Raw genomic sequence first — 21,597 nt, forward strand, 5'->3', positions numbered from 1 at the left:
ACGGAATAAACTTTATTCCCCGAAGTTTATTCAACTGTCTTGAAGAAATATGTACACAATGGAAACAAGGATGGCCAACTTTATAGGCTAGTTCTTACTCTTCCACTCTACTTAATAGTTAATCTCGCAAATTCCTTTGGACTGGGAAAGACAACAAGATTAAAACTGTGGCGGAGGGTTGGTTGACAGCGACTTTGAGGGATTTCTAAGATTTATGCCTCCCTTTTGTTGTTTCCTCGTCTTGATCAAAGGCATTATTAATGAAGTTCTCTTGTACGGCTTGCCCCGTCTCTGAATCGATCATCTCATCGCGGCGGTGTCGCCTCCTGTATTAGATAATCTGAACAGAAGCGCAGGGATTTGGCTGCACTTTGGCTTTCAAATGATGCCACCCCAAGGAATAACAAAAGAAAGCGGGCAAGACTCATGCAAATATTAGCAATTCTTGTCTCCAGGTAACAAAGATAACTAGCTGACTTCTCAAAGATGCTCCCAGCCTACCGGCCGCGATGTATGCAACGCATTAAAACGCAGCTCCTCCGCTCGGTAGGCCAGTTCCATGGTCAGAAGTTCGATTTTATTAGTGTTGACTACCAGAGAGGTTCGCTCATGATTAAGATGTTTAGCTTGGACACCTTACATATACAAAAAGTGACAGGGGATTCGTAAAGTCCTTATACTGATTGAAACGTTTATGCCGTTCGTGATTTCTATTGTAAGTTATTGAATGTGATAAACTGCTCATTTGGAGTCAAACTCGAATTTATCTGCTTTAACTTTATTAGTAAAATCACTGTTTGGAGTCTAACTGCACTAGTTTTTCGTCTTTTCTGACAAATGAGATTTTTTTTTTTTTTTTGGATATAATCCAGCTTGATTCTAGGCGACTGAATTGCTTTCTCATTATATGAGAAGTCTCGAGACAACAATGCAATCGACAATCGAACGATTCACGCATCAGTTTGTCGCCAATGAGTTGTTTGAAATTGTAATGAACAGTGCCATTACAGAGAACTGGATTCACTTGCAAATTAATACAATACTTAAATAGCTTGTTAAAGCATTTATTTCTGTCTTTATACTCCTTGCATTTACTAATTACCCCATTTGTGTACGCATAATTATGATAATAATAATAATAATAATAATAATAATAATAATAATAATAATAATGTAAAATTTCTACCACGATACTAGGAGAGATGGCGGTGCACAACTTCTAATCACTAGATTCTGCACCAATATGCCTGGGTTAATTCCCAAATCTCTCCGCAGTGTATATGAAGAGAAGGCATATGTCACTGCTGATAGTGACGTTAAGCCTGGCGGCCCCCTTGGTGCTATTCGACAGGAGTAGGCTAAGTGCCGGCACCGGATTTCCCCTTCTCCCTTCCTCATCATCATCACCACTCATTCTATACACTATACTTACACATAAAACTCACCCTAGAACAAGACATAACACTCCACAGATACACATTATGTACAGTGTGGCCCGCCGAAGTGGTGTTGAACTATAAAAGGGTCACAGTCCTGCCATCTATCCGCAATATGCGTAACCCGAATTACGTAAAGTGAAGTAGGTAGGCATTAGATAAATAATAATAATAATAATAATAATAATAATAATAATAATATTAATAATAATAAAATTAATAATGATTCCACATTCATTTGCTATCTCTTTATCCTTATCATTTTAAACACATAATTTTAGTCATATAAGGCCTACTATAATTAAAGTCGTCACCCTATTAATAGAAAGTATGAACATATGTTTCGAATGTCATGAACATACACATTTCACGTTAAAATTGACAACCTTTCGTATGTTTGATCTACTTTAGTCTTCATGCAAAAAAAAAAAAAAAAATGTATCAAGAGTATCCTCGTTAGGGTCTTTAAAAGGCTAAATCAACTTGACTGAAGGAATTAAATAATGGAACAAGCTTTTAATGAAGCACAGGTTTTGTCTACAATTCATTTTTATAAGTATAGTCAAATATCACTTCTGTGTGCATTTCTAGACGTCTATACAGTATGTAGCACAGGCTTCCAAACAAATTGTTCAATTGAAGACCACGTACATACAGTATCTCAAATGTTCTGATTTTTATATTTCATTAACTCTCACCTAAACAACAGATTTTCTGAATAATTGATTAAAATTTTTTTTCGTTCATTTGTAACGATAATGTTTTATGATATCAGAATTAGTCTACAAACATAAATGATTCGAGGTTTGAAGCATTTTTTTATCACATGCACTGATACAAAATAATTTGTCACATACTTTTCTATTAGTACCTGGTGAGTCGAGTGGAATTTGTCATTACAGAAACTAACAGACTTGAAGAGCCAGGGTTCAAGGCCAGGTAAAAGTTTTATTTCTCACCTCATCACAGGATTTCTGAACTGTTCCTGGGTCCACTTAGTGTCCTATAAGATTAAGCACTCACCAGGGATAAAAGGTAGTCGAAGCACAGTCTTGTAAATACAGTCACGAAGCTCAATACGTAGGGAATATGCATCCATAGATAGTTGCTAACCACTAGGATCGCTACTATCGCCTCATTACAGACAATGCGAAATAGTACCTGTACAGCCATTGTTCCTACCACCCTCATAAACTCAAGCTTCGTGACTGTATATGCTAGACTGTGGTCGAAGTGTGATAGTAACAAAATAGTTCCTTCCTTGTTCCGAAGGTCAAGAAAACAAGGGATGTCTACCTCCTTGTATCTCGTGAGCCTCATTAACGCTTACTGTTGTACTGAAAAAAAATGTCTGTAAGGGCTGCAACTAGCTACATATAAGGAAGTTTCTGTCTCGGTTAAGAAAATCGAATTTGTAAACATAGAGCGCCTTGCTGATGCGACAACCTGCGATACAATCTTGTCGGAGAAGTCGCCACCATTGCAAGGCGTAAGAGTATTCCAATTTCCCTTATAAAAAAGGCGTTATTCATGATGCAATGGAACTTTCCCAAATACTCAGCGAATTTTTTAAGTTTCTTACTCAACGACACTATCAAACTAGGCCTACTAGTTTAGAGTAAATTGAATTGGTGACAGCGAGATGATATTTTGCGTCTGAGAAGGTTGTAGGCAAATGCAATAAAATATTTGATAACACGATAATGTTAACAGAACAAATTTTTAAATAACACAATTGTTCATTGAGTGTTATTTTAAAGAAAACAGAACTTCGCTCTACTTGCGTATTGTTGACTTTTGGATTATGGGACTTCATTATTACAAATTCTTCTTATTTTTTCTCGCTTTCTCCTCATTGTTTCCCCTTTATTACTAATCTTTTCTCACCGTTTACAGATTTTTTTTTTCCATACATTGTTTCATAAAGATTTGACGGATTGAAAAATTTTATTGCAAGTAAACTATTGAATTTATGTTAAGGAATCTAATCCAGAACTAACAAGGAATTCAAATAGTATTTTTGACATGTACAAATATTCAATGTGTGTACCACGATACACATCCACACCATAGTCTAGTTCATGCCACACTCGCATCAGCATGGACTTGTCGATAGTGTGAACCTCTGTGGTGATATGCTCCCTTAAGTCTGCGACATTACGCGACACCTGCGGGAGGAATACCCTGTCCTTAATTTAACCCCACAAAAAGAAGTCACACGGTGTGAGGTCCGGTGATCTTGGTGGCCACAAAATTTTCAGATGCACGTGCCATCCAACATCTTGGTAGCACTGTGTCCAGGCTGATGGGTGACCAGGTGATTTTTCCTTTGCACTGAAAATATGTTTCTTTAAATTGTTTGTACTAAGCACGAATTTAATTTTCACTAGATTTTTTTTTCGAATTTTCTATGGAATGTACGTTGGACAGTACTGACTGAACTAGTAGTGTAGAAATCTGAAACACAGAAGGATTTCTCCATACGTGTAGCAGCCACTGCATAGCAATAAGGAGTATGAGCTGCAGCTGAACAAAACAAAACGGCTTAGCAGCAGGAATGTGAACTCTCGGCTTAACAAAACATACACGCACAAACAGTTTGAGTTCTTCGTTCTGAACTGGTTTCATTAACGTTACTTCAGTAGTTTACTTGCAATAAAGTTATGTTGCTCCTCAAATCTTCATGAAACACGGTATATATTGTATATATTCATATGTTTTCTTCTCTCTTTATTTTTATTTGTTCAGTTTCCTTTCATAAAATTTTATCTGCCATTTATTTGCTGTTTCTTTCTTTATTTTATTTCCTTCTTTCATCACGTATTTCTTTTACCTCCCTTTCTCAATACATTAGTTTCTCTTTTCTATTCGTCAATAAATTTATCTCTTCATATTCTTTCTTATTCTCATATTTCTTCTTCTTCTTTCCCCACTTATTAATTTTTTCTTCCTTCCTTGTCTTATTTCATTTCTTCCTTCACTAATTGCCTTCACTTATTTACCTCATTTATTCATTTCTGCATTTGTACATTGTAATAACCTCCCACTCCCCCCATTTAAAATTCGTCTTGTAACGGGATGCTTACACAATTGACGTGTTTAAAATGATAAGATTTTCCGGAAAACTATTCAAAACACAGCAAAATAATACTTGAAATTTTCGTTGCATTTACTAAAGGAATCATCCAGTAAAATTTATGACATGACAACGGTTCACCCGGTATACTCCGCTGTTTATTTAAGTACAAAATTTCTATTGCATTGACCTGGCAGTTAAAGCGACTATAAAATTGCTTCATAAGCAATCAGTCTTTGATACGAAAGCTATTATAGAAACGCAATATAGATCATGAACGATGTTCCTTTCATGTTCTCTGATACACAGAAGATAAACTGCGTAACAAGTATCTATTTTACCGCATAGAGGGCCTTAAAAACTCGTAAAAACATCACCTAAAAGGGCGTGATCCCGACACGCTACAACAAGCGATTTGATTTTTACTGTAACAAAGGTAATCATGCAAGTATATACGCGAGAGAATAATGGACTTTTTTGGGTGGTGTGTGCGGTTTTGATATATTTTTATCTGCACGAAATATCAACGAGTCTGCGGATAACGTATCGGGCCCGATGCGATTATTTGCAGCTAGCGGGCAGAGAGAGGCTTTCCCATGCAACCGCGGAAAATTCGTGACTCGGTATGACAACTCATTCCACGCTTCGAGGACCAGGATTGGATTTCGTAAATGTAGTTAAATTGCAGGCAGTAAAAACGTATTCAATTATTTTGAAAAAAAAAAAAACCGGTCGTCGTGCTCCTGTCCTCATATGAATGCTTGCAGCATAACAATATATCGATAAAAATCTTCGTTATTTTCCAATACTGACAATTGTTACTACTTTCCCGTTTAATAAGATCAATCACTATTATTATTATTATTATTATTATTATTATTATTATTATTATTATTATTATTATTATTACTTACAGTACGGAGTATTAGCCTATATCGGATTATTTTTGGCAACTCAAAACATTGGTTTTTAATGTATCTTTTATGAAAAACTTTCACAGACAAAAGTGTGAATATTTTTTTCACACATATTAGAAGCCGTATGTTAACAGAGAGTGTTGTATCTTCATTACCATACGTTTTCTGACGTATCAATATGATTATATACAAAGAATACACGTCTGGTAATAAATGGCTATCTAAACTCAATGGATTAACCAGCAGCGAATGGAAGGACGCTATTAAGATGACTGCCAATGTCTGCCCAGTACGTGCTCTACCAGGTAGGTCTCAGAATGGAACCCACTGCCGACATTGTCGGAGTGAAAAAGAAACACTTGCTCACATTCTGGGAGCCTGTCCTCATGGAGAACTACTGAGGAATAGTCATCACCACAAGATTCGATCCCTCCTAGCATCGGCCCTACGAGGAAAATATACCAAGTAGAGGAGGAGATCCATGATTTGTCCACAAATGGATCTACAAGGCGGATTGACATCATCGCTATCCCGACAAGATCAACAAGCGGATTCATAAATAATCCAACTGTAAGGATGGAAACATATGAAAATCAACCTGCTGAGGTACATCAGGAAAAATGCGACATATACGACCCCACTATACCATATTATAAGGAAAAATATCATCTAACGTCGATCGAAGTTATTGGATTACTGATTGGACCATCACAAAAAGATTCGCGCATTTTTGCAAGCAGTTTGGTCTAGGATAAACTCTTGTCACTGAAGTATCTCTGTCTGCAATGAAGGGATGTATAAAAATCCTAAGAAACCATCTCTACACGTAAATAGATTGATCTCTTTCCTATGGCGATCTGCTCACTTAAGTTGGGTCTTGCAACTAGTGCTAAATAGACGACTGTGATCACCTGATAGCAAATAGATACCGTACTAGGAAATTTTATGTTTTTTTTTTTTTTTTCTGAAATTAATGATCTTTTGTTTAGTCGTCTTCAATTATTTATATTTGTGTTATTTCTTTTTCTTTTCCTTCTCCATTGTTTTTTTTTCCATTATAATTGTATACCTATCATTTACTCAAAAAAAAAAAACAACAATTTCATGGTAAGCTTTGTCTTCTAGGCAGCCTTCACTTGGAGGAAGCTGAATAAAATTCAAATTCATCTATGCAATACAGTGCAATAAGCATCTGTGCAAGGTTTGAATCAAATTGGACTTCTAGTTTATGAGAAAAGAGACGTTGAAGATTGGAAAACTTTGAGAAAAACATAGAGTAGAGCGTCTCATTTAGGCAGTCGACCTGGTTGGCAAGTTGGTATAGCGCTGGCCTTCTATGCCCAAGGTTGCGGGTTCGATCCCGGGCCAGGTCGATGGCATTTAAGTGTGCTTAAATGCGACAGGCTCATGTCAGTAGATTTACTGGCATGTAAAAGAACTCCTGCGGGACAAAATTCCGGCACATCCGGCGACGCTGATATAACCTCTGCAGTTGCGAGCGTCGTTAAATAAAAACATAACATTTTTTCATTTAGGCACAGTGAAAACGTAAACAAAGTGCTGGTAACGCGTGAGGGGAGGAGGAGCCGTACGATAAACACGAGGGATGCACAAGGTTTTAGTTACAACATTTATGGCGGAGCATTAATTGAAATTATATTTTTCGAAAAAACACAAAACAAAAGAACACAAATTGCATAACTTTATCATATATAAACTTTAACAAACAAGCAATAAAATTGTAACGTTTAAATAATTCAATATAATAAATCAAATTTAGCTACTTAGGCCTGTATGATGTTGCTTTCAAGCAGCATTTTTTACGGTCATGAAGTTCATTCTCTGTATGATTAACATAATATCACTGTCTTCTGTGGCCGAATTAACAAAGCTACAGTATATTGGTTTGAAGTGACAACACTACTTCCTAAACATAATTATCCCTTCTCAATGTATACCTGAATAAATTTAACTTTGAGAAGGGATAATTATGCTTAGGAAATACACAAGTAGAAGAGGTGCTCAAAGTGAGCTCACAGCGAAGAATCATTTCCTGTCGTACTCTCTAAAAAATTGCAGGGATGGCTTATATCGGGTCCGCTGCAGCCTAAATCTTGTTTCTTAGGTCCTCCTCATTATTACAGGAGTGGCGTATACTAACATATTACAGAGTTCGTCGATTTAGTAGAATGCGTTTGAGTTTAAAGAAATCAGCAAATCAGTACAACGTGGTCTGTTGTGACGAGAAACCAAGTCCCCGCATACCGGTAAAGCATCATGTCACAATCACGTTCACGTCCGAGTATTTCTCACAAAGTAAATATTATTCAACATCTTTGAAATGGTGTATACAGAGTGATACTGGCAGAGTTAAGGTCATAGGGCCTTCTCTTACACTCTACCAGGTGACAAAGTATACAAGGAGTGAAAATTTAACAAAATATTAAAGAACAGAATACTAACATATTACAAAAAAATAATAGCATAACAAAATCGACACAAAGCAATACCATAATAGAAAAAATGAAATAAAATACAGATCTAAAGATTGGAATATAATAAAAGCAATTGAGTTTGCACAGATAATAAACAGGAAAAACGTAAGGGAGGATACAACAAATGGAATGTCATAAAATAATACAAAAATACGAAATTTAAATAGAATCAACAATAAAAAAGGTACGATAATAAATTCATCTGGCGATCAAGAGAATGAAAAAGGAAAAAAAGAAGAAAAAGAAACATTTATTTTTACAAAACTATCGCAGAGAAAAGGGCTTATAAGTGAAAGGAATCTGAATTGAAAAAGTGAAACTTTAGTTTATTTTTGAAACTAGATAATGTCCGACATCTCTGACATGTTGTGGTAGAGAGTTCCAGAGATGAGCTGCAGAGACGGTGAAAGATGAAGAGTAGGAGGATATAGGGTGCCATTTAAAAAAGTTTCCGATAACATAACAACTCTCGTAACAATGACTATAACACTGTTTCCATAGTGTTAAAAAGTTTCCTTCAAAATATAATATCTGACGTGTCCGAGAGGGTTTTTTTTTTTTTTCGAAAAAATTGTCAGTTGAAATGTAAAACGCAATATGCGGAACTTATGAAACACACTGTATATATTCAGCGGGAGGAATTTTATTTCAACTCACCCTACAAATCTAATCCTGGCTCCCGTATACCATCATTACCCCTGCTGCTTTTTAAGGTCTTATTCAAGAAAGATCAGTGTGTGGGCGAGTTCTATACGCCAGCATACAAAAGTAACAAAAACTGTGGAGACTCATTTGTTGTTCCAGGTCTGAGGTGGCAGGTGAATCAACTATGAATAAGGCCGCAACTCAAAGTGAGGTTATCGATTCAAAGTCGGCCGATGCTTACACCTTCGGTTTTTTTTTTTTTTTTGTGTAAATTTCTGTGCCGGCGGGAATCATTTTCGATAATGCTCCAGGTCAACAGAGTATGTACGGTGATCCTTCAATTTGTTATCCGACCCAGAAATGCATGTTAATTTTAATGGCACTTGTCAGCCGTCTCCTGTCCCCTCGACGCGTCGTCAGGTCATGTCAACTATGTCAAATTCAAAATATGCGAATGCATGAAATTTGGCTGTGGCCACAAACACGCATTGCAGTTGTTGCCAGACAAGGACGACGCCAAACCCTGCAAGTTAGGACACGGAGTTCCATAACACTCGGTTTGTTCGCTGTAAATGAGTGACAAAGCAATAATGGGGAATTCAGAAGAGCATAGCCTGGGCTGTATTGGTTGCTGCTGAAAAATCATAACATAATATAGCGTGTTCTCAATTTAATATTTCTCGCGGAATATGTATTAGGGTAAACTAGGGTCTGTTGGGCAGTCGGGCATGTTGGACACACTGTACTTTAACGTGTTACCACGCCACTTGTGGGTACCACATTCTGCTAGTAGTCAATGACGGAAGTAGCCCCACTCGTGGCTACTTCCTTCATGGACTTTAGCTGAATGTGGTGCCCACAAGTGGCGTGGTAACACGTTAAAGTACGGAGTGGCCAACATGCCCGACTGTCCAACAGACCCTATTACCCTATATGTCTTTCTCGTGTTGAATTTTACCGTACCTGATTAACTAGTTCCAGCCTATTATGGGCCATCTTCAGAACTGGTTGGTGCTGGTCTTGGCGCTTTTTGTTTGTTGTTTGTTTTTCCTGTAGGGGTGTGTTTGTATAATGTAATGTGGAGTTAAAGAGTGTGTGTGTTCTGAAATTGAGTTGTGTGTTGAGAATTTCACTTGGATGTGTTTTTGTGTGTCTATATATTTCGTATTGTTCTAGTGTGTTTAGTTGAAAATTTAGAATTTCCATGTCTGTGTTTATGTCTCTGTAGGTGTGGTTAGCATTTCTGATGTGTTCTGCATATCTGGAAGTGTTTTGTAGTTTTGTTATGGCTGTGATGTGTTCTTTGTAACGTGTTTGAAATAATCTGCATTCTGTCCTATGTAGAAGTTGTTGCAGGTGTTGCATTTGAGTTTGTATAATTCACCTGTGTGGTTGCATTTGTTTGTTTGTGTGCTGAGATGCTTTTGTAGAGTATTATTTGTTCTGTATGCGATGTTGTAATTTAATTTCTTGAATGAGGTTGCAATCTTGTATGTGTTTTTGTTTTCGTATGTTTGTGTGATGTATTTTTTGTGTTCTTGTGTTTGTGTTGTATTCTTATGTCTTTTGTGATTATGTTTTGTCTTTGGTATTATGTTGTCTATTATGTTGGGGCTGTATCCATTTTTTGTGCTATGTATTTGATTGTGTTTAGCTCTTCTATGTAATCATGTTGGTTCATTGATATGTTGAGTAGTCTGTGTACCATTGTTCGGAATGCAGCTTGTTTGTGTTGTGTTGGGTGGTTGGATGTGTTGCGTATGTGTGTTGTTGTTGTGAATTTTCTGTAGATTTTGAATCTGTGTTTGTTGTCGACTTTTGTTATTGTGATATCTAGAAAATTTATGGATTTGTTATTTTCAATTTTTAATGTGTAGTATAGCTTTGGATATATTTTGTTTATGTGTTGATGCAGGTTTGGATCTGTCTTTTGTTTCCTTTATATAGTATTAGTATGTCATCTATGTATCTATTCCAATATATGATGATGTCTGCGTGTTTGTTGTTGTCTTTGTTTAGAATGTATGTCTGTTCTATGTGGTGTATGAATATTCCTGCTAGTATGCTGGAAATGGGTGATCCCATGGGTAGGCCTTCGGTTTGAGTGTAATATTTGTTACTGTATGTCAAGTAGTTTTGTTTTGTGATGGTGTCTGTGATGTGGATGATTTCTTTAATGTGTTCTTGTGGTGTACTGTTTTTGAGCATATGTTCTAGTATCTGTAGTGTATCTTTTATGGGTATGTTTGAGTATAGTTCAGTTATGTCAGTTATGACATATAATACATATTCCGTGTGATATAGTGTTAAAAGTTGTATAATCAAGATGTTTAATATTTCTGCAGTCAATGCTGCTGTATGTTGAAGTCAATAGGTTCACTTCGAGGTCCATCAGATTTCTCTAGTTAAAGAAAAGTTGACGACTGAAACGACCCAAAATGAAAATTTTCACTTTTAATTCAATATAACTTTCCGCTTTTTCCTAATCAGAATATACAAAAAGTTGTGAAAAAAGGTTTCAATATTTAGAGAGAAGGTAGTACGCATCAAAACAAAAATAAAAGTCTTACAAACATGGGTCCTAAAATTAATATCTTATGAGAAATTAACAAATGTTTATCATCACTGTAAGAACAGCAGATCTTCTACTGCGAGCATCTCTTAAAACTCTAACGCTGTCTAGTGGGCTAAGGGCGCGACGCTGACCGTAAGTTGTCTGACAAGAAATGTTTGTTTTGGCCTCTTTTGCAATCTTCTAAATTAAATGCATGGATTTTCGGGACACCCGGTATAATGGTATGAATGTGTTTGTGCCTGTTTGAAGCATAAGTAATGGTGAAGTTTAAGACGATATGGCCTATAGGAGAGCCACAATATACAATAATAGCGAAAAAATTTTCAGAAATGCCTCAAGGATCGTAAACGAATATTTATTTAATTGCTTATTTTACAATGCTTTTTCAACTGTTATGGTTATATAGAGTTTGAATGAGATGAAGATGATAATACCAGCGAAATGAGTCAAGAGCGCCCAAAGTTACCCAATGCTCTTAATGGCTTGAGGAAAAATCCCGGAAAAACCTCAACCAGGTAACTTGTCCCAACCAGGATTTCAACCCGCGCCCGTTCGTTTGACAGCGAAGCATGCTAACCGTTACTTCATAGTGATGGACTGTATGAGTATTTTGAGATAGAGGAAGTATTGTATATTTACTGCCATCTCGTTTTATGCTGCATTGCAGTGAAAGTATTTATGCCTTCGGCATTTTAGTTAAAATTCCTCTGGGACTGTCGCGTATGTAGCCTAAGTCGAAGTTACTGCCCTACAGCGTCAGTTGACATTTGGTATTTTGACGTTATAAAATATGAATGCATTGAAAATTCAGCGCACATTAAACCTTACATAATTTATATGTCCTAGAGCAGACAAATTGTTCATAAAATCAGCTCAAAATTCGGATCGTTCATTTCAGAGCAGAGTTGATAGTCTGCTGCAGTGACTGGAAAGTACTTAAAAAAAAGCACTTCGCGAACACCATTACATCACACAGAGCAATAATTCTAGACATTAACTCCTCTTCTGGTATACGAGTGTTTTGACGTGTTCCCACAAAATCACAGATGTTTAGGGGCATGATTTTAGGGAGATTATTTTATCCTGATTTTGGTGATTGAAATGGTTTGATTTCGGTGAATTTTCATAAAAGGAAACAAGCAATTTAGTGCATATTTCGCACCCTAAAGGAACTAAAAAATTAATAAAAATAAGTTTTAAAAATTATTATTGAAACAATCTTTTTGAAACTAACAGAAAATTATATATTATTTTAATGTACCGAAGTACATATGATATTTCCATGCAGATATTCTGCGTCATCATACGATGAAAGAGTAATGGAACGGAGAAAAATTCACTTCGTGATTTAAGACGGCGCTTATTCCGTCGGATCCCGGCCAACTAGTCACTCATAACGAGTGCACCTCAGCACATGTGTGAACTTCGGTCCTACATTCATAGACATCTATGACGTAGTGCAGAGGGCGGCCACTAGAGGGAACCCAAGAGTTGGAGCTTAATCTGAGACGATTCTATCCGACGCCGGGGTTGTATCCGGTGTGGCTTAGTGGATAAAGCATCAGCACGTAGAGCTGAAAACCCGGGTTCAAATCCCGGCGCCGGAGAGAATTTTTCTCCGTTCCATTACTCTTTCATCGTAACAGAAAATTGTTTGGATCATTAATTAAATTCATAATTCAATTTCATTCGACTGTGAGGGGGGGGTGACGACATAGCCTTCTTGATCTCTCGAAGGTAGGTGCTGCGGGAAAGAGAAATGACCGTTGTCTGTTTGCGCTGTTCTCAGGAAATTGTCCTTGAAACTATACGTAGGCCTACATCGTTGCCAGATACTACACGTGTGTAACGTTGAACGATCAAATATGTAGAAATATTCATGCATGTTTTATAACGCAGAAAATGTTCACTTTTTATTTGTAAGAAACAGTTATTTTCCTGCTAATTATCCATGAAAACTGTTTTTTGTTGAAACTATCGTGATTATGAAATAATTTAGTGAATTTCTATCAATTTCGCGAAAATTCACGGATATATTTCACATCATTTTGGACTTTGCATTTTCCACGCATAAAATTAAGTTTTTAACACATTTCGCCTATATCGCTAATATAAAAAATCACATCCCTACATATGTTTCAAATCTGGCAAGTGTCTGCCAGTGTGTAGGTCCTCCTCTACAAATCCGGCCACATAAATATATTGCACTTGAAAAATCTTTACGATTATAATACCCTGGAGCCATGTCACCCTGAAACCATATTTCTTGACGTAATCCGAGTGTAACAATATACAGAAGAGCTGATTAAGCGTGCTCCAAAAACTGTGAGTGGCATCGAACTGCAAGATGACATGGATATTTTTACTGGCCTATAGCATAAAAATCAATCGTCAGTGGATATATATACAGTGATAAATTGAAAAGTGACCACCTCTGTGGTGTAAGGGTCAGCATGCTGGTCTCTTACGCAGAGGGTCTGGGTTCGATTCCCAGTCGGGTAGATTTCCTGGTTGAGGTTTTTCAGGGTTTTTCCCCAACCGTAAGGTAAGTGCCAGGCAATTCGGGCACAACATCTCTGAATATCACCGGCCTCATTCATCACCAAAATTATATTCATAAACAAAGGAGTGATATATCTACAGACGCCATCTAGTTCACAAGATTACAACCAGTCTCAACAATAGTACACAGGCCTTCGGATTTCAACCAAAAGATTAACTCGCGATATGACCAGAGATGTTAAAACCGAGTACAGTATAAATAACACCAAAAAAAGGCCTCTAACTGACAGCTACAAGAGATGCACGCCCACCAACAAATTAGGGTACATATTTTTTAAAATAAAATTAACACACTTAGAAATGTCACAGAGACGTCAATGTTATTATTTTAATGGTGAAAGTCTGAATAATAATAATAATAATAATAATAATAATAATAATAATAATAATAATAATCATCATCATCATCCGTGGCGCTACAGCCCATGAAGGGCCCAGACCGACCAGCCGGCTGCTGGCCTCACGTTCACATTCCGAAGCAGAGGTGGACGATCATCCATCCAGAATGGAGGTAACGTGTGGTTAGCACGATGATCCACCCCAGCCATTTTAGCTCGCTTTCGCAACCAGATTTCCCTACCTATCGTAGCTCCCCAAGTGCATCACGATGCTGGGTGGGCACAGGTCCCACACACTGGCTGAAATTTCATGAGAAAATTTCTTCCCCCATGAGGACTCGAACCAGCGCGCATTCCGTAACGTGAGTCTTAAGCAGGATGCCTTAGACCACGACGCCACGGCGCAGGACCTGAATAATAATACATGAACAAAATAAAAAAAAAACTTTTTTCCCCCCCCCCAGATTTCTGGCCTACCGGGACCCATAACTGTCGCCTCCTTATACCGTCTAGTAGCGAGCCCAAGCAAAATAAATTCACCGTATTTATAATGTTTTAAGGCTTGAAATGATTTCTGAATAACCTTATCCATTCCCTACGACAAAATAGTTAGAAGTTCCTTGAGTGATTTCTGAAATTTGTCTGTGTTACTCTGTAGAGCTAAATTACAAGTAAACTATTTGTGCAGATTTGTAACTAGACTCGTTAATCATAATAAAAGTGACGCAAAGAAGCTTGTGGACTTACATTGACTCTGTCGGTCATCCCTTTCAGCCTCTGTATGAACTCTGTCGTGGATCTGGCCTTCTCGGACAACTGCTGTAGGTTCTGTGACAACTCGGTCTGTAACAAAACAGATATAGTGTTATAGAGGGATTACTTAGTCGTGGCTGGAAGAAATGCGCAAAAGGGGGGGCAGAGAAGACAAGAATAGGGGTTAGTAGAATTGCTTCTGGCTCAAGCAATGTCAAGCACTTGGCGAAGGAGGAGTAAAGTAAAGATCAAGCAAAAGACACGTGCCTCTGTTTTCAGCAAGATATTAACAATACTTGCAGAATCTTCTTTTAAATTAGTATACATCCCAGGATATAAAATTATTGTTTAAAATAGTTGTATTGTACGCGCCCGTGGCTTAGTGGTTAGCCTCTCTGCCTTCCATCGTGGCGACCCAGAATCGATTCCCGTCTGTGTCTTGAAGGAATTTTTTGCAACAAAGCGGGCGCGAGGGGTTTTCTTTCGAGATTCACTCGTCCCCCTCACCATTATCAACATAATTCAACCTAAAATCCAGAATCACCCTCAGTCTGGCAAGGTCCCGAGCCAGACCTACAAAACGAATAAAAATGACAAAGTTGTACATAATGTATTTAATAAACACTATTATTAAATAGTGATATTAATTAAATGTTGCAATCTTAAATATGAAGCTTGCAGAGAAAGAAGGTGACAAGTCAATTTATGTTCATTTTTTCAGGATAAGTATTTCAAACTTCAAAACATTGATATATAAAGTTAAAAAAAAAAAAAAGAAAAGAAAAAATGCTAGAGTATTTGAGGAAATCCCTTTCGTGTATACAGGAATTAGGATAATGAAAAATTAGGATGAATACAATAACTTGGAAGATTTAAGTGTGCCTAATGAACGTAGTGAAATAATTATGCTATTAATAATAGTCAATCCTCCAATAATCATTTCATTTCATTCAATGTTCTGCCCAAGATTAGGTCTTTCACTGCAAACCCAGCATTTTCCAGTCTTTCCTATTTTCTGACTTCCTCTTTGTCTCCGCATATGATCCATATACCTTAAGTCGTCTATCATCTGGTATCTTCTTCTGCACCGAACTCTAATCCCGTTCACCATTCTTTCCAGTGCATCCTTCAGTAGGCAGTTTGTTTTCAGCCAGTGATGTAACAATTTTTTTTCCTTTTCCCGATCAGTTTCAGCATCATTCTTTCTTCACCCACTCTTTTCAACATAGCTTCGTTTCTTATTCTGTCTGTCCATTTCACATGTTCCATTCTCCTCCAAATTCACATTTAAAATACTTCTAGTCGCTTCTCTTCACTTCGTCATAATGTCCATGTTTCTGACCCATAAAATGTCACACTCCACACAAAACACTTCACTAGTCTCTTCCTTAGTTCTTTTTCCAGAAGTCCGCAAAAGATGCTTTTTTTTCTATTAAAAGTTTCCTTGGCCATTGCTATTCTCCTTTTGACTTCCTGGCAGCAGCTCATGTTGCTGCTTATAGTACAGCCCAAGTATTTGAAGCTGTCCATTCACTCTACTGCCCCATTCAGATTTCGCAAGTTTACCTTCTTTAATTTTCTTGCTATGACCATGGTCTTCGTCTTATTTGCATTTATCTTCATTTCATACTGCTCACAGCATATCCACTAGCATATCCCTTAATTATAGTATCGTCTCCTCTTCTGCTAACAAAGCCATATGATCAGAAAATTTTATGCATTTTATTCTTCTTCCTCCTACTATCAATTTTCCCATGTTCTGAAAACAGTTCACTAAATTTTCCAAGTAGATGTTGAATAGAGTAGGTGATAAAGGGCATCCTTGACGTACTCCTCCCCCAGTGTCACTTCCTTCTGACATCCTCCTCCTCCTACAACAACAACAACAACAACAACAACAACAACAACAATAATAATGATAATGCATTAAAATAGAATGTCCTATTAAGAGGACAAGTAAAGAACTGTTTCTGAGCACAGCATTTAACAGTTAACGGGTTTATTGCATTCTCAAAGCACTGAGAATGTCTCGAAAATGTCGTTATTGTTATCTGTCCATCTGTACGTGAGTAATGTGAAGCCTGTATTAACTTTATATAGTTACGTATGTATTGTGCACGCGTCAGTTTCGCGTCAAGTGAAAGCACAACTGAATAACATTATTTTTATAATAAACTCTTCCAAATAAGTTACATATAACTTATATTTGGATTCCCTTTGTATGCAGGAATGGACTGGTTCAAACTGTTGAGATTTTTAAGCATTTTCATGGCAACATCGTGTAGTTTTCGTTCCACATATCCTTTTATTTCTTCTATTAATGTAGGTACAATATACCCGTAGAAGTTAGACGTTAAATAATAATAATAATAATAATAATAATAATAATAATAATAATAGTAATAATAATAATAATAGTAATAATGATGAAAATAATAATAATAATAATACTAATAATGATGAAAATAATAATAATAATAATAATACTAATAATGATGAAAATAATAATAATAATAATAATAATAATAATAATAATAATAATAATAACAATTAATCATTGAATAAAAATGTTATTTCTTATTTTATTAGTGTACTTTATTGAATATTCTATTCATTAATTGAAGAGCATGATCCCAAAACGCGTTAAGTCCAATTTTATGAAAGAACTGGGCTAGTTTTTTTATCAACAGATCTACGAACTGAGCGAGTTTTCAAGTGACGTGCACAATAACACAAGCTTTTAGACAAGGTCCGCCCTTATTTTGAAAGAAAACATGCTTAATATATGACAGATGTCTGAAAAAATGATACGTATGTTTAAATAAATTATAAATAATGGTCAAATGGACTGAATTAGATTTGGAATCACACCCTTCAACTTCAAAATACAACTTCAATGGTGATACCAATCTCATACAAGAAATGAAAAGAATTTGTGGTAAATGAATGAAAGTTATGATGAGAAACTCATGAAACCTGTTTCCAAATATTGATCAAAATGAGCCAGACATAATCTCTTCCAATTCTTCAACTTAGTAAAGTAAAATTATTTTAGAGAGCCGTCTTTTTGTCATACTTGTCAACAATTGACAATATGTTAGCAACTTCGTCAAAGACTTTTACGATAAAAAGATCCTCTAACTTGTCATTTGTCCCTGTTTGACTTGTCAAAGTGTTATTAGTACAACTAGTTTAGAGAACAGTTACCTGGTGTCCGCTGCGTTTGTGAATGCCACCGCGAATGCCGGCCACAGCCAGGATTATTCATTATAACTCCAACAATATATTAAATGAGGAAATGTAATTAACCGTATCAAAGTGAAACCCAGTAATTAAAGTTAATTAATTCAGGTCATTTGTTTTAATTTCATTTGAATGAACAAATTATACTACAAAATCATTACCCCTAATAAAAAAAAATGTTAGAGGTGACACATACATTCTCATTATAATTTTTATGCGTTTTGCAATAATTCAGTTCTCATGTCATGATATTACTAGTTTATAGTTTATTTTAACTGTTATTGAAATGGTACATTAAAAAGGAACCATTTCACAATAAGTACACGAAGAGATGATCCGTTTGTAGCTCAGAAAACCTGTGAGCTGGTGACCTCGCACAATCTGTCCAAGTTTGAAATCCGCTCCAGTATTCTACTAACTTCCAGCTCTACTACCGTATTCTGATTATTGAATTTCTAGTGACGTTACTTTAAAATACTCCGTGGACTTTCTCATACTTCTAACGTTAAACTGCCGGAAGATACCGTAGGAAGTATTCGGTTTCCATAGCTAAGCGTTTTCGCCCGCTCGCCAATTCTTCGTGTTGTATTCTTTCCGATTGCGCTCCCCGTGGTTATTGCATGTACTCGGAAACAGATGCGGCTAACTGCCTCGCAATTCGCAAAGAGATTCACCCCCCCTCCTGTTTCTCTCTTTCTCCCCCCCTCCGTTACTCTGCCACCACGGTGAGAGAAAACTCGCCGGGCTTTTAAATTAGATTACCGCGATTTAATTCAAATTCGCTGACCTTTATTTCATTAGAAAAATACAGACTGGCTGAACTGTTTTGCATAACGAGATATCTGCGACTGCGCAGTTTCAACAGATGTTGCTGCCTCCCACTGTCCGACACATTTACTTGTAATTTCATAGAATGTACAGGGACATCATTTTATTTTACTAACATTTCTAATATTAACCTGGCTATACCTTTGGATTAACGGTTGAGAACCGGAAACATCGTTTGCTACCCCTTTCCACGACCGGAGTTCGATGATACTGACGTAAAATACAAACAAATCACTTTACTAGATATAGGAGGGAAAAAAAGTAGTTCATCCATTTACGTAAATAGGAAATATCGCGATTCTGAGTTTGATAATTTTCATTAGGTTTTTGTTTAATCAAAATACAGTACAGTATTAACAATAAGTGTTCCCACTCACGAACTGAGCTATCCATTCGAAAGTATTCATTATGCAGTGTATATTATACTGTCTACAGCACATTAGCATACACTATAGAGAATGAAGTTAAATTGAAAAATAATCATAATATGGATATTTAAACACATTTTTGAAAATGGTGGCCGTTCATTTCGATACAGGCTTCAGTTCTTTTGTGCATATTATCGCACTATAGACTACTGTACCTAATTCCAATTACTAGTTTAGTCCTTCGTACTAGTAACTCATGTTGAAATAATTCTGTACCTAATCTATAAAAGAGTACCTTACGTACTGTAAATTCAATCTTCACTTCTGCCCGATCTGAAAAGATAAAATTACTCAGACATTGTATCTACTGTCCGGCCAAGTGGATTTGTCGCAGGTTCGTAGAAAGGAGGGAAATCACGTGACAATTAATTAACAAGGCCCTTTTATTTAAGTTATTTTAAACAGTTGTATAATATTACGTAGACGTCCAATTTCTGACAGAAATTAATGTTTTCAGAAAAGAGCTAAGACAGCCCAGCCACTAGACTTTACAGAGGGGCGAGCAGAAGCGGGTGGGGGAAACCGCAATGCGACGTAGGCAAACGGACGACAGTACCTGTGCGAAAATATGATTCAATATTGAAATCTCTTTCGTAACAGAAAAACGCGAACATATTTCTGGAATGTACTATACTCACTAAATCAGTACTGTTTACTATGCCCGTAAGGCGATTTTGACTGCATAAGCAGCCTTGGTTCTGTGTGGTGGAGGATTGGAAGGTTATTAGTAGACGGGGTGGGAGTGAAGTATATTAAAAAACTCAGGTACAATAAATATTGAAGTAAAAATAAAATGATGTCCCTGTAGAACTATACGCACTGTATCAAGGGTTGCAAGCCCACCCGCATATTGGCGACTGACACGAGTCCATGCTACTTGCAAATTTTGACGTGGAAGAAAATTTTGCTCAGAACCCTCTATCAGGGGCAGAGTTCTTTTAAGTGACGTAAATCTACGACATGGATCTCCGGCTTTACTTCCCTGTACTGTAGATTATTATCATGAGTAATAGCAGGAGTAAGTTTCATCTTGTCGATAATTTCTCAATCGCGGAGAGAAGCGAAGCGCAAGGAAAATTATCTGAAAAGATGATTTGACGAGTAATAATTGTTAAGAGCAAGAATTGAAGAGTGTGATTCCAAAATTCAAAATGAATGCCACCAGATTGTGCCGTTTGTTGTGATGCCCCATTCATCTTGTGCATTAACTTACACAAAACGAAATATGACTGACGTTTGTACACGTCGTGTGTTGTGTGTTTGCTGTCTTAACATGTAAACAAACCACAAAAAAACTGCCGACGTCACAATTTACGTAGAGTGGCCTGCACGTTCTCCGGACCTGTCGCCACTCGACTTCTTCCTGTGAGGAAATGTAAAGGACAGTGTATACTAGAACATTCTGACAACACCAGACGACTTGCAGCAATGCATTCGACAGGCTTGTGTGTCCATTCAGCCAGCAACATGCCGGGCAGTCATACGGTCTTTCGGGGAACTCCTTCAAATGTGCATTAATGTGAATGGTCACCATTTGGAACATCTTCTGTAACTCTCAAAGTATAACATTATCACGTTTTTGTTTCGTTTTGTTGCTGTTTTGATTAGGAAGGTGACATTGTGATACTTTTTGAACTCGTCTTAATGTGTGTAATGGATGTAACATGATTAAAGTATGTAGTGCTATTTGAATAATTGATAACGTCACGTGTATCTTGTTTCATAATGTAATTACATGCACCAAATCTCTACATTAATGTTAGCCCCTCGTTCTAACATAACGCTCAAAAACAAAAATTTCAATATCTATTAAAAAAAAAAAGAAGTTATAATAGGTGCACAAGATAAATGGGGCACACTGTATACTACTAATTGAACCGTTGAGCAAAGTAAACATGTTACATTTTGTCCGACAGAACAACAAACAAGTTCTCCTCCTCATTATTTACCAAACCACCTCTTACTTCTTGTAGAGATAGAGTTTGTAGAGCGACATGATACCGCCACTGTTTGCCTTCAGTACGTGAATAAAACACACAGCCACTGTTGCCAACATATCGCCCTACAATCTCGCTAACTTTTCGACAAAAAGTAGCTAAATCTCTCCAAACTTTGTTAAAAAAATCCCCAAAATGTCGCTAAAAATTAATAATAAATATCACTAAATAAATATAAGAAAAACATAAATATACGAAGAAAAATATAATTTCCTCGTCGTCACCCTGGTTGTATTGCTGACGGCTGTGATGTTGAGGTGGAAGGTGTGGGAACAGCTGATTGTGAATACACTGCACTTGATCC

General features: G+C 36.7%; 1 protein-coding gene across 2 annotated transcripts in view; it reads right to left on the bottom strand.

Moving 5' to 3' along the window:
- Window positions 1-21,597, bottom strand: part of LOC138693074 (E3 ubiquitin-protein ligase TRIM9-like) — a 409,349-nt gene that overhangs the window by 176,947 nt on the left and 210,805 nt on the right. For both annotated transcript variants that reach the window (XM_069816661.1, XM_069816669.1), the window contains exon 2: window positions 14,792-14,887. In XM_069816661.1, coding sequence (XP_069672762.1) covers window positions 14,792-14,809 — 18 coding nt within the window. In that variant the 5' untranslated portion in view covers window positions 14,810-14,887. The remainder of the gene's footprint in view (window positions 1-14,791; window positions 14,888-21,597) is intronic.

Source organism: Periplaneta americana, chromosome 2 (assembly GCF_040183065.1).
Source record: "Periplaneta americana isolate PAMFEO1 chromosome 2, P.americana_PAMFEO1_priV1, whole genome shotgun sequence".
Taxonomy (NCBI): domain Eukaryota; kingdom Metazoa; phylum Arthropoda; class Insecta; order Blattodea; family Blattidae; genus Periplaneta; species Periplaneta americana.